The sequence below is a fragment of the Leptidea sinapis genome, chromosome 13 (assembly GCF_905404315.1).
Source record: "Leptidea sinapis chromosome 13, ilLepSina1.1, whole genome shotgun sequence".
Taxonomy (NCBI): domain Eukaryota; kingdom Metazoa; phylum Arthropoda; class Insecta; order Lepidoptera; family Pieridae; genus Leptidea; species Leptidea sinapis.
Window position 1 is genome coordinate 5,320,280 of NC_066277.1, and position 15,184 is coordinate 5,335,463.

Here is a 15,184-nt window from a genome sequence, read left to right on the forward strand (position 1 = left end):
GGCATTGGTTCTCGACAATTCCTTATGCAGGTAGGAGCTTACCATAATAAGTTAACATTTTTTGTTAGAGTGCGCGTGGAAGCTAGTCACCTTCTGAGTTATGTGGGGGGAGGGGTCAGACGGAGGATGGCGCGATTGACAAGACGCACGCAATATATACGGTCGACGGCCATAGACCAAGTATAGTAACTAGACATCGGTTTGGCGTGGCCAACATGAGACATGTAATATCCTATATACTTATACTCTTATAGGTACATAATATAACACAAGTGTTCTTTCACTATCACTTTTACATCGTAAAACACAACATCGCACCAAATGTTGAATAAATAGTGGATATTTCACACGCTTCACAAGTTTTCTGTGCAGCGCTGTCAAGTTTGTTTAGCACACCGGGTGTGCTGACCTTGAACAAAACCGGCACGCATGGCGAAACAAAAAATCTAATCACTCTATCTCATTTTTTTACCTAAGATTTGCATAAGTTTTTCTTTTTCTCATGTGAGTGAGACGGAAGCTATCAATTAGTCTAGTTACTATACTTGGTCTATGTCGACGAAGACTAAGTTAGCATGACGTTTGTCTACCTCCCCCGCCGTGGCGCTCACATACCTCAGGCGGTGACTAGCGCTTCCGCGAGCACTATAGTAGTAGTGCGTAGTGAAGTTAGTTAAACAAATAAAAGGCTTTTGATATCCATCATTTTATATTTCTTGAAGTGTTCGTTATATGTACAAGTGTATAAAAGAACATTTTTGAGTTGATGTTAAACTTAAGGAGGTCCTCTGAGAGTGGCATCAGAATCTGCAAGTTGGTACAATATATTAAAAAAATACTTATAAGGTACTTCTAATTACGTAGGTACTCGAAAAAATTTGATCTAATTGTGAAGTTTATTTAACTGCACTCTTATAAACTCAGTTCACCAATTGTAATATAAGTTTCTAAAGTAATTTACCTATATACCTTAACTAGTTTAATTGATGTTCAAATTTAAGACTATAAAACAAAAAACATATGTACTTGGATTAGATGCTCTTCCATTGTTCCCGCCTTTGCCACGTCCAGGGTGGGCTGAAAATCACATATTATAATAAGCAGCAAATATTTATTTATTTTTATAAAAACATAACATTAGAGGAAATATTGAATATTTCATTATGTTTTTTGGTTTTGATTTTATTAAATAATGCGAAAGTTGGTTAATCAATAGTTTGACTAGAATAATCATTATTGGTGATCTAAGATTATTAATATATTATTTTCAGTGTCATTCGAGATTGAACACATTGCACTTTGTTGAATCAAAGACTGCATTTTATCCAGCTAAGTTTGAAAGCGTACAGTTGCTTTAAACGTAGTGGATTTCGACTATTATCTCAGTTTTTAACAAGATTATAGCCGTCATCTGTCAATCTATCATAACAATGACTGAATGCACGTTTCATACAATCGAGTGAATTGCTTTTTTCTTACGGCCGTTTTCAATAACCTATCTATCATTAGTTTAACTTACTAGAGGTAGACAAATCTACCCTTTTACGCTAACTTACATTTCAATAACCTATCGACATAAAGCATTGGACTATAACTATATTGGACATAACTGCGTGTTGTATGCGAGCCTAGTTGTACCCGATCGAGTAATTAATCTAGCAATTATGAATCTACACGTTTGTGAAAACTTTGCTGGCTTATTGTATTTTTCTAAATTAAGGCTAAAACTATGTATAATATATAGCTGTTTGTTTTCCAAATAAAAGAAAAAAAAACTATGGGTATATTAGATCTTGTCATTAAACTGTGACAGCAAGGTATCCGTAACTAGAGATACGTTATTGAAAAGGGCCGTTAGAGAGTTTCGCTAGGCTGGTAGAGGCTTTCTGAAAACTTAGTTCTTCAAGCCGGTAATCTGTGTTCGAGCGTGTTACTGTATTAGGTCGAGTCTGGCCTGATCACCGTGTATGCTGACTTTTATAAGGGGATATGAGTTGATAAAGGTACTTTCAAATATACCTATTACCGTTTTGAAATAATTTGACTAATTAAAGTATAACACGGCAATAGAAATATTATAAAACCAAAGTTACCGACATAGCCCAAATGATTGCGAAACTGAAGTGGCAGAGGGCAGGGCACATAGTTCGACAGACAGATGGCCGTTAGGGCACGGGCAGTAAAGTCTTCGAATGGCGACCACGTACCGGAAGACGCAGTGTTGGTGGGCCCGCCACAAGATGAACCGACGATCTGGTCAAGATCGCCGGAAAACTTTGGATGAGGGCAGCGCAGGATCAATCGTCGTGGAAGTCTTTGGGGCCTTTGTCCTGCATAGGACGTCTTCCGGCTGATGATGATGATGAAAGTTTGATCAAAACAAAAATGGGCAAACTATACTTGGTGTGCTTAAGTCTATCAAATGATAAAAAACACATTTACTTGGATCTGGATCTGATCCTATATTTGGTCCCTTGGGTTTCATCCCTTTCATTTCATCCCCGAGATCTTGTTCTGTAAAGTGAAATATATTTTTTAGGATTTTGTGCAATATTTGTATAAATATATGTACATAAAGAAGATTTTTTTAGTTTCATGTATTTTTATATAGCTTATACTATATATAATCTCGTAGACTCATAAATAGGTACATATACTCGTATGTACCTATTTAAGAGTCTAGAAGTACATCTCTTAGGTAATAGTAATTTATGCAATTGTTGTGTTATAAGGGCTATTAAAAGACTAATGTGGGTGTGATAATGACACTGATTACATGAGTGTTTTAATACCTAATTATCAACAGTTGCACGCAAGACTTTATCTACTACCATAACATGACTCCTCTATAAAAGTCTCTGAAACAGTTAGCTTACTGCTTACATTAAAAAAGCCAGTAATAGTAACCATAATATCATCCAAATTATGAAAACGGATAGTATAATGTTGACTGAATTTCGTTACAACACTCGTTTGGATGATGTAATGGTTATTAGGATATTTGGTGTTTTAATGTTGGCAATAAGCTAACTCTTTTAGAATCTTTAATCTTAAATTTCGTCAGTTTTAGAAGAATGGCCTGCTCTAAACGACAGGCCGATATCGAGTCGCTTAAGAAATCTTTAGCACAAACGGTGACTAAATTGACCATGGAAACAGTGTATAAATGGCCCGACAGATTACAGGCTACCTTAAAAGCTTTGTAGTATTTGATCATTTTATATACATCTAGATAGACTAAAACAGCTATGAAAACGTCGAAAATAGGTACTCGAAAAAATTTCATCTAATTGTGAAGTTTATTTAACTGCACTCTTATAAACTCAGTTCACCAATTGTAATATAAGTTTCTAAAGTAATTTACCTATATACCTTAACTAGTTTAATTGATGTTCAAATTTAAGACTATAAAACAAAAAACATATGTACTTGGATTAGATGCTCTTCCATTGTTCCCGCCTTTGCCACGTCCAGGGTGGGCTGAAAATCACATATAATAATAAGCAGCAAATATTTATTTATTTTTATAAAAACATAACATTAGAGGAAATATTGAATATTTAATTATGTTTTTTGATTTTGATTTTATTAAATAATACGAAAGTTGGTTAATCAATAGTTTGACTAGATTAATAATAATTATTGGTGATCTAAGATATTAATATATTATTTTCAGTGTCTATGACCTTGTCATTCGAGATTGAACACATTGCACTTTGTTGAATCAAAGACTACGTTTTATCCAGCTAAGTTTGAAAGCGTACAGTTGCTTTAAACGTAGTGGATTTCAGCGATTATCTCCGTTTTTTACAAGATTATAGCCGTCATCTGTCAATCTATCAATGACTGCACGTTTCATACGATCGAGTGAATTGTTTTTTTCTTACGGCCGTTTTCAATAACCTATCTTGTCTTAGTTTAACTTACTAGAGGTAGACAAATCTACCCTTTTACGCTAACTTACATTTCAATAACCCATCGACGTAAAGCATTGGACTATAACTATATTGAACATAATTGCGAGCCTAGTTGTACGCGATCGAGTAATTTTGTATGTATTTTTCTAAATTAAGGCTAAAACTATGTATAATATATAGCTGTTTGTTTTCCAAATAAAAGAAAAAAAAACTATGGGTATATTAGATCTTGTGATTAAACTGTGACAGCAAGGTATCCGTAACTAGAGATACGTTATTGAAAAGGGCCGTTAGAGAGTTTCGCTAGGCTGGTAGAGGCTTTCTGATAACTTAGTTCTTCAAGCCGGTAATCTGTGTTCGAGCGTGTTACTGTATTAGGTCGAGTCTGGCCTGATCACCGTGTATGCTGACTTTTATAAGGGGATATGAGTTGATAAAGGTACTTTCAAATATACCTATTACCGTTTTGAAATAATTTGACTAATTAAAGTATAACACGGCAATAGAAATATTATAAAACCAAAGTTACCGACATAGCCCAAATGATTGCGAAACTGAAGTGGCAGAGGGCAGGGCACATAGTTCGACAGACAGATGGCCGTTAGGGCACGGGCAGTAAAGTCTTCGAATGGCGACCACGTACCGGAAGACGCAGTGTTGGTGGGCCCCCCACAAGATGAACCGACGATCTGGTCAAGATCGCCGGAAAACTTTGGATGAGGGCAGCGCAGGATCAATCGTCGTGGAAGTCTTTGGGGCCTTTGTCCTGCATAGGACGTCTTCCGGCTGATGATGATGATGAAAGTTTGATCAAAACAAAAATGGGCAAACTATACTTGGTGTGCTTAAGTCTATCAAATGATAAAAAACACATTTACTTGGATCTGGATCTGGTCCTATATGTGGTCCCTTGGGTTTCATCCCTTTCATTTCATCCCCGAGATCTTGTTCTGTAAAGTGAAATATATTTTTTAGGATTTTGTGCAATATTTGTATAAGTATATGTACATAAAGAAAATTTTTTGAGTTTCATGTATTTTTATATAGCTTATAATGATAAACTCGTAGACTCATAAATAGGTACATATACTCAAACTCGTGTGTACCTATTTAAGAGTCTAGAAGTACATCTCTTAGGTAATAGTTATTTATGCAATTGTTGTGTAATAAGGGGTATTAAAAGACTAATGTGGGTGTGATAATGACACTGATTACATGAGTGTTTTAATACCTAATTATCAACAGTTGCACGCAAGACTTTATCTACTACCATAACATGACTCCTCTATAAAAGTCTCTGAAACAGTTAGCTTACTGCTTACATTAAAAAAGCCAGTAATAGTAACCATAATATCATCCAAATTATGAAAACGGATAGTATAATGTTGACTGAATTTCGTTACAACACTCGTTTGGATGATGTAATGGTTATTAGGATATTTGGTGTTTTAATGTTGGCAATAAGCTAACTCTTTTAGAATCTTTAATCTTAAATTTGGTCAGTTTTAGAAGAATGGCCTGCTCTAAACGACAGGCCGATATCGAGTCGCTTAAGAAATCTTTAGCACAAACGGTGACTAAATTGACCATGGAAACAGTGTATAAATGGCCCGACAGATTACAGGCTACCTTAAAAGCTTTGTAGTATTTGATCATTTTATATACATCTAGATAGACTAAAACAGCTATGAAAACGTCGAAAATAGGTACTCGAAAAAATTTCATCTAATTGTGAAGTTTATTTAACTGCACTCTTATAAACTCAGTTCACCAATTGTAATATAAGTTTCTAAAGTAATTTACCTATATACCTTAACTAGTTTAATTGATGTTCAAATTTAAGACTATAAAACAAAAAACATATGTACTTGGATTAGATGCTCTTCCATTGTTCCCGCCTTTGCCACGTCCAGGGTGGGCTGAAAATCACATATAATAATAAGCAGCAAATATTTATTTATTTTTATAAAAACATAACATTAGAGGAAATATTGAATATTTAATTATGTTTTTTGATTTTGATTTTATTAAATAATACGAAAGTTGGTTAATCAATAGTTTGACTAGATTAATAATAATTATTGGTGATCTAAGATATTAATATATTATTTTCAGTGTCTATGACCTTGTCATTCGAGATTGAACACATTGCACTTTGTTGAATCAAAGACTACGTTTTATCCAGCTAAGTTTGAAAGCGTACAGTTGCTTTAAACGTAGTGGATTTCAGCGATTATCTCCGTTTTTTACAAGATTATAGCCGTCATCTGTCAATCTATCAATGACTGCACGTTTCATACGATCGAGTGAATTGTTTTTTTCTTACGGCCGTTTTCAATAACCTATCTTGTCTTAGTTTAACTTACTAGAGGTAGACAAATCTACCCTTTTACGCTAACTTACATTTCAATAACCCATCGACGTAAAGCATTGGACTATAACTATATTGAACATAATTGCGAGCCTAGTTGTACGCGATCGAGTAATTTTGTATGTATTTTTCTAAATTAAGGCTAAAACTATGTATAATATATAGCTGTTTGTTTTCCAAATAAAAGAAAAAAAAACTATGGGTATATTAGATCTTGTGATTAAACTGTGACAGCAAGGTATCCGTAACTAGAGATACGTTATTGAAAAGGGCCGTTAGAGAGTTTCGCTAGGCTGGTAGAGGCTTTCTGATAACTTAGTTCTTCAAGCCGGTAATCTGTGTTCGAGCGTGTTACTGTATTAGGTCGAGTCTGGCCTGATCACCGTGTATGCTGACTTTTATAAGGGGATATGAGTTGATAAAGGTACTTTCAAATATACCTATTACCGTTTTGAAATAATTTGACTAATTAAAGTATAACACGGCAATAGAAATATTATAAAACCAAAGTTACCGACATAGCCCAAATGATTGCGAAACTGAAGTGGCAGAGGGCAGGGCACATAGTTCGACAGACAGATGGCCGTTAGGGCACGGGCAGTAAAGTCTTCGAATGGCGACCACGTACCGGAAGACGCAGTGTTGGTGGGCCCCCCACAAGATGAACCGACGATCTGGTCAAGATCGCCGGAAAACTTTGGATGAGGGCAGCGCAGGATCAATCGTCGTGGAAGTCTTTGGGGCCTTTGTCCTGCATAGGACGTCTTCCGGCTGATGATGATGATGAAAGTTTGATCAAAACAAAAATGGGCAAACTATACTTGGTGTGCTTAAGTCTATCAAATGATAAAAAACACATTTACTTGGATCTGGATCTGATCCTATATTTGGTCCCTTGGGTTTCATCCCTTTCATTTCATCCCCGAGATCTTGTTCTGTAAAATGAAATATATTTTTTAGGATTTTGTGCAATATTTGTATAAATATATGTACATAAAGAAGATTTTTTTAGTTTCATGTATTTTTATATAGCTTATACTATATATAATCTCGTAGACTCATAAATAGGTACATATACTCGTATGTACCTATTTAAGAGTCTAGAAGTACATCTCTTGGGTAATAGTTATTTATGCAATTGTTGTGTTATAAGGGCTATTAAAAGACTAATGTGGGTGTGATAATGACACTGATTACATGAGTGTTTTAATACCTAATTATCAACAGTTGCACGCAAGACTTTATCTACTACCATAACATGACTCCTCTATAAAAGTCTCTGAAACAGTTAGCTTACTGCTTACATTAAAAAAGCCAGTAATAGTAACCATAATATCATCCAAATTATGAAAACGGATAGTATAATGTTGACTGAATTTCGTTACAACACTCGTTTGGATGATGTAATGGTTATTAGGATATTTGGTGTTTTAATGTTGGCAATAAGCTAACTCTTTTAGAATCTTTAATCTTAAATTTGGTCAGTTTTAGAAGAATGGCCTGCTCTAAACGACAGGCCGATATCGAGTCGCTTAAGAAATCTTTAGCACAAACGGTGACTAAATTGACCATGGAAACAGTGTATAAATGGCCCGACAGATTACAGGCTACCTTAAAAGCTTTGTAGTATTTGATCATTTTATATACATCTAGATAGACTAAAACAGCTATGAAAACGTCGAAAAAATTTATGAATGAATGAACATAGAACTAACCTCTATTTTGAGCAATTCACGCACACTAACACAAAGTGTCATACAAATCGCGAGCATAAGACGTAGCTTGTCACGCACACTAAACTAATATTCGTGCCCTGTTTTTATCGGTTGTCTTACAGCAAGAGACTCCTTTTGCCCTGTACTTTTCCCGGGGCGTAAAAAGAATAGGGGAGTCCCGGGCCCATGGGTGTCGTAAGAGGCGACTAAGGGCTTTTTAGAAGTGGGAGACTCACGCTGCCGTCTTTTGACGTCAGCACAATCGGGCCAGACACGTCCGGGCTAATTACCACACTCGCACAGAATACCGGCGTGAAGTAGCGGCCTAGTGCCGCTATGTTTCGCATAGGTTAGTGTCGAGGACCGGTGGCCATTACCCCCCCCCCCCCTCCACCCGAATATGACAGCGGAACTAAAAAATATTTTACCCCAGGAGGGTACCGGCTCTACCAGAGTTGGAGAATCCCTCCCCGGGCACTCTAGCTCGGGCTGCCCTTCGTATTCTGGGGAGGGCACAGAACCGCGCATGACCAAGGACAAACGAGGCCTTATCACCACGGCACCCCGCTCCACTCTCAACGTGGACTTTTGCAATATCAGGGGAATTCACTCCAATTTAAACGCCGTCCACCACCACCTTAAGACGGTGCAGCCGGCCTTGTGTTTCCTTACTGAGACGCAGATATCTCGACCTAGCGATACGTCATATTTAACGTACCCCGGGTACAAAATTGAGCACAATTTTTTGCCTCATGCCGGGGTGTGTGTGTACGTTAGGGAGGATATCTGCTGTCGCCGTCTCGGCAATTTTGAGGGTAGGGACCTGTCCACTCTCTGGCTCCGCGTAGATTTAGAGGACCGCGTCCGCATCTATGCATGTGTCTACAGGTCCCATAGTGGTAACGCAGAAACCGATCATCTCATGGGCTGCGTTCAAGCGGCAATTGACGACGTACTTGCACAGATCCCCTCCGCTGAAATCGTAGTCTTGGGTGATTTCAACGGACACAATGCCGAATGGCTTGGATCACGTACCACAGACTACGCAGGGCGATCTGTGCATAATTTTGCATTGGCGTATGGTCTGTCCCAATTGGTTGAGTCGCCAACGCGGCTCCCGGATGTGGATAGCCACATGCCGTCCTTATTGGATCTTCTGCTGACTACACATCCCGATGGTTACCAGGTCTTTGTCGACGCCCCTCTCGGAACGTCCGACCATTGCCTGGTCAGGAGTGTAGTGCCTATCAAACGCCAACGTCGCAGACCACCAGCGACCCGCCGCGTTTGGCACTACGAGTCAGCAGATTGGGTTAGGATGCGTTCCTTTTTTGCATCCTACCCTTGGGGCAGGGTTTGTTTCCCTTCGGATGATCCTAGTGCCTGCGCGGTTGCAGTAGCCGATGTGATCCTACAGGGTATGGATATTTTTATACCAAACTCTGTAGTACCCATCGGATCCGAACTGCACAGTTCTTAAGAGGAAATACAACCGTGCCTCCAGATTTTTTAAGCGGCAAATCGCCCGTGAAAAATCAAAACACGTCGTCAAAATCAGCGTGCAGCTTTCCAGTTACCCGACCGGAACACGCAAGTTCTGGTCGTTGTCGAAAGCTGCTCTTGGTAACTTCAGCCAGCCGTCCATGCCGCCGTTGCACATGAGGAATGACACCCTGGCCCATACGGAAAAAGAGAAAGCCGATCTCTTGTGCACTCTTTTCGCCTCCAACTCGACTCTTGACGACAACGAAAAAACACCGCCGACCATCCCGCGGTGTCAGAGCTCTATGCCTGAAGTACAGTTCAGACAGAAAACTGTTAGGCGAGCTCTGTTTTCGTTGGACGTCAGGAAGTCGAGCGGGCCGGATGGCATTTCTCCAATCGTGCATAGGACGTGTGCCCCTGGTTTGACGCCGGTGCTAACGCGTTTATTCCGGCACTCTTATTCTAAAGGCGTAGTCCCTGACTCATGGAAGTCTGCCCTTGTCTATCCGATCCAAAAATCCCTTGTCCATCCGTTCGGATCCGGCAAACTACAGGCCTATTGCTATTACCTCCCTGCTCTCCAAAATCATGGAGAGCATAATTAGCCGTCAGCTCTTGGTATACCTAGAGGATCACCAGTTGATCAACGACCGACAATACAGGTTTCGCCATGGTCAGTCGGCAGGTGATCTTCTGGTATACCTGACACATAGATGGGCTGCGGCTATTGAAAGCAAGGGGGAAGGCCTGGCAGTTAGCCTGGATATAGCGAAGGCCTTTGATCGTGTATGGCACAAGGCTCTCCTCTCCAAACTTCCATCATTTGGGCTTCCCGAGAGCTTGTGCAAGTGGACCTCCAGCTTCCTCACTGGGCGTAGCATACAGGTCGTTGTCGACGGATATTGCTCGAACCCGAAGCCCGTGAATTCTGGAGTGCCCCAAGGCTGTGGGCTGTCTCCCACGCTGTTTCTTCTGCATATCAATGATATGTTGGACACCTCCAACATTCATTGCTATGCAAACGACAACACTGGTGATGCCATATACACGGGCCATGCAGGTTTCTCTCGGGAAATCGTCGACCAGTGCCGGGAGAAACTTGTGTCTTCTATCGAGTCCTCTCTTGAGAAGGTCGCGGAATGGGGAAAATTTAACCTTGTCCAATTTAACCCCCAGAAGACTCAAGTTTGCGCGTTTACCACTAAAAAAACCCCATTTGTCGTATCACCGCTCTTCGACAACACTTCCCTCAAAGCCTCGCCTAGTATCGGAATACTGGGTCTCGAAATCTCGAGCGATTGCCAATTTCGTGGTCATCTGGAAGGCAAAGCCAAATTGGCTTCAAAGATACTGGGCGTCATTAATAGAGCACAGCAATACTTCAAGCCGGCCCACATACTAGCGCTCTACAAAGCGCAGGTCCGGCCACACATGGAGTATTGCTGTCATCTCTGGTCTGGCGCACCCCAGTATCAGCTCGATCCATTTGACTGCGTGCAACGCAGAGCAGCTCGAATTGTCGGGGACCCAGTGCTCTGTGAACGGCTGGATCACTTGGCATTGCGTAGAGACGTCGCTTCATTGTGTGTCTTCTACCGCATTTATCACGGGGAGTGTTCCGAAGAGCTGTTTAACCTGATTCCTGCCGCCGAATTCCACCTTCGCACGACACGCCACAAGTTAGGATATCATCCTCACCATCTGGATGTGTGGCGGTCCTCCACAGTGCGGTTTTCAAGGAGCTTTCTTCCACGTACTACAAAGCTGTGGAATGACCTTCCCTGTGCGGTGTTTCAGGGACGATACGACATGGGTACCTTCAAAAAAAGCGCGTACACCTTCCTTAAAGGCCGGCAACGCTCCTGTGATTCCTCTGGTGTTGCAAGAGATTGTGGGCGGCGGTGATCACTTAACAACAGGTGACCCGTACGCTCGTTTGTCCTCCTATTCCATAAAAAAAAAAGACTATACAGATGTACTTATAAATTATCTAAGTAGTCATTTCAAATAGAATCTTCTTTAATTATCGCCGAGACTGCAGCAATATATATATCTAAGTAATATCACAGAATATAGATATACATACGTAGGTATGTTTTTATCAGATTACATTATGTCATAAATAATAAATAAATTTTTGTTGATTGTTCTGTAAAGTGACAAATAATTTATAGGATTGAAAGCAATATTTCTATGTCAAGATTTTTTTATTAATTGAGTCCGAAGCTACATCTGTCATATAGTCATATATATGTCGCAGGTATATGATGAAAACAGGGATTTTATTATTTCTCTAAAAAAAACCAGTGATTTGATCAAACACCAGAATTGGTTCCGTGAAACAACGTATGTCAAGTGGATGAAAAATTGGACTTTAGAGATGCTACGTTTACGCATTAAAGGACCACATTCAGAGAGTATGTCTGACGGGGTTTCATGCGCAATCTCTGAGGCCTAAGATTGAGAGGTGTTTGTTAAGCTTAGTATGTGAATATCCATGGCCTGTTCCCGTGTCCCATAACAAGGATGGGATGCAAAAAAGCAACGCATTCTGCAAACTTGTGACGCGTCGTTGGTGACAGTAAGTTGGGCTTAAAATTAAGAATAAATTGTGTAACCAGCCACAATCCACAGACTGAATTGTTTCTACTTTTCAGTATGTACTTTAATTATTACAGTAAAACCATAGAGTAAGGATGGAATGAATACTTACGTATTTAATTAAAACAATACTTTGACTAAAACGGTATATCTTGTCTCCCTGTGTTGTTAGCTACGATGATCAATAATAAATATATTTGGTTGACTTGCTCTGGTTACTAAGTCATATTTTTATCACTACTTATTATAAAACAAAGTACTACGCTGCGTTTGTCTGTGTTCGAAGTAAATCCATCGAACAGCATTATATTACAAATATTGCTTAGTAGATAAAATTAATTGTAATAAAACTATGTGTTGCCTTAAGTAAGGCAGAACGCGGGTGACCATTGATCGGGCCGGTCCTAGTTACCATTAACCATTCTTCTATAACCATTACAGGACTGGTCCGAGTAACCATTTTAACCAATTAATAGTAGAGATCCGCGTACTCACAAGTAGAACCATTCATTGTAGTTATTTAGCAAGTGTCATAGATTAATTTAGAACCTTAAGTAAATAAATATTTTTATCATTAAACCAATATATATATCTACCCCAAAGTGCATCCCTTATCAGTCTGTCTGTTCGCAATAAACTCAAAAACTACTGCGCACATTGTCATGCTGTTTTAACCAATGGATAGCATGATTCTCCAGGAAGATTTTGGTATATAATTTGTTTAGTTTTTATTTATATTTTTCTATAGATTAAAGATATTTATTGGAGGTGTCGGAAAGATAAGTCTACTGGAGCTATCAACGAAAATGCTGTCTAAACTAATGTGTAATAACAAAATAATGTACGGTGGAAATGTGTATCTTATAAAGATCTACAGAAAAGTCCGCAATGGCATATGCCTATTTCTTAAGGAGACCGTACTATATCTACATTTTTTTATTATTTATTTATTTATTCAATGAACAAAATTTTCTTATAATATATAGTAATAGACATACTCGCAAAACCTCTCAGGTTTATGTGCGAGCGGTAAGTTCGCATTACAATAATACATAAATTGGTACATCATATATTTCTATTTACAGAACAGCATATGTCGGGTCAGCTAGTGCAAGTGTATAAATCAAAAGAAAACATAATACCTTCTGGCAGTACATCAGTTTGGAAACTCTGAAAAAAAAATGGTTTCTGTTATACGTTTAAAATTAATTATTATTACAGTTAATTGTAATTGAAAAAAAAAATAAGTAAAAGGATACACTGTGTTTTCGTGTAATAGCCTGTTACTCTGTTATTCTAAAACATAAAAGATTTTTAATATTATATTGTCACTTGATGATGATGTTAAGTTAACGAATTAAAAAATAACCTTTTTTTATAAAAATAAGGGATGAGACGAGCAGGATGTACAGCAGATGGTTACGCCTTGCCCATTACAATGCAGTGCCGCTCAGGATTCTTGAAAAACCCCAAAAATTCTGAGCGGCACTACAACTGCGCCCGTCACCTTGAGACATAAGATGTCAAGTCTCATTTTCCCAGTAATTTCACTAGCTACGGTGCCCTTCAGACCGAAACACAGTAATGCTAACACATTACTGCTTCACGGCATATTATATCTTTCAATAAAAGGAGCGCAAAAAATGCTGGGAGAGTTTCTTGCGCCGCTTCTTCTCCGCTGTTTCCAAAGCGGCAATAGTATCTAGTATATAAGAAATAACATCAAAAAGAATTCTAGAGGAATCAATTTTGAGAAAATAAATGCCATTTATGCCTTTAAATTAAGAACCAACACACGGATATTTTCTTTTAATTTAGTTTTTTGGCATTAGCATGTAAGCATTTATTATATAGATAATATATAGTGTGTTACCCTTTCAAGTAGTGTAGCCAGCAGTATAACACAAATATAATATTTGAACATGGTGGTTGTTAAGACCTGAACTTTCAGAATACGACTTCTGTTCAAGTATTTACACAATATATACTCATTTAACTTCAAGGTAATAATATGATAAGAAAATATTTACTTTTTTATAGATAATATTTTATTATGTAGAAAATTTAAAAAAACAAAAAAATGAAGGTGATGCCCCAATCTACATAAATTTAAATAGATAGTTGGAAGTTTTTGTAAAGCGTGAGTTTCCATTCCCAACTTCAGTTGCTATGACAGTTTTATAAAATTATATCAAAAATGTTTAATACTTTGTTGACTAAAATACTAAAAATGGATGTATAGATGATTAGGAACATGCATTGGTTTACAGTAAAAGTCTAGGTGATAAGGTAATGAAAAAGTGAAATAATTAACGTTTGGAGAGGTTACATTTTATTATTATGTACCCGTCGTATTCGCAGCATATACGCAAGTTCACATTCAAGTATTTTGCAAAGTAACGATAATAATTTACATGGCACCACTGCACACGGGCCATCTTCTGAGCTTTGGCGAGAGAGTTTTCGACGTTCAGTTCCGTGGTCACTTGGAAGAGAAGGCCAAATTGGCCTCTAAAAAGCTTGTTGTACTCAGTACGGCGAGACAGTAATTTACTATGAGCCACCGACTGCCACTATACAAGGTGCAAATTTAGCCTCACATGGAGCACTGTTCTTACCTCTGGGCGGGTGCTCCCCCTTACCAGCTTATTCCATTTGACCGCATACAACGAAGAGCGGCTCGAATGATCGATGATCAAGTCTCCTGCGATCGGCTTGATTCTTTGGCGTTGCGTAGAGATGTGGGTTCTCTGTTCAGCGACTGAATGCCACCACCGCGCGTGTTGTAAGAGATTTTTTGCCTCGCAATTGCCACTTTGTGGATTCAATTACCGGCTGCTGTTTTCCCGAATACGAATTAGGGATCTTCAAGAAAAGAGCAACTTAAACGCCAGCAACGCATCTCTTGACAGATGTTGTTGCGGATGTCCATGGGCGGTTACCTCACCTCTCCCCAACCCGTGAGCCTCTTGCCCGTTAGCCCCCTCTTATATAAATAATAAGGCTGTGCGGCACCCACGGGAAACTATCCTCTCTCATCTCTATTATAATTCAAGCGAAGGTGCCCGTGTGGAATCTTGTGAACGCTTTCCGAA

General features: G+C 38.8%; 1 protein-coding gene across 4 annotated transcripts; it reads right to left on the reverse strand.

Moving 5' to 3' along the window:
• Positions 1–690: 690 nt before the first annotated feature.
• LOC126967399 (translation initiation factor IF-2-like) lies at positions 691–14,080 on the reverse strand. Of its 4 annotated transcripts, none has more exons than XM_050811845.1 (9): positions 13,963–14,080; positions 13,232–13,259; positions 7,152–7,223; positions 5,786–5,836; positions 4,796–4,867; positions 3,430–3,480; positions 2,488–2,514; positions 1,027–1,077; positions 691–807 (listed from the first exon to the last, which is right to left on the reverse strand). In XM_050811845.1, exons 1-9 carry the CDS (start codon positions 14,011–14,013, stop codon positions 776–778), a joined length of 435 nt encoding a protein of 144 aa, XP_050667802.1. In that variant the 5' UTR covers positions 14,014–14,080; the 3' UTR covers positions 691–775. The 4 variants fall into 4 exon arrangements, with proteins under 4 accessions (XP_050667802.1, XP_050667801.1, XP_050667803.1 ...); XM_050811844.1 differs by having other exon boundaries at positions 2,443–2,514; XM_050811846.1 differs by lacking the exons at positions 4,796–4,867; positions 5,786–5,836 and having other exon boundaries at positions 2,443–2,514.
• Between the last annotated feature and the right edge of the window lie 1,104 nt (positions 14,081–15,184).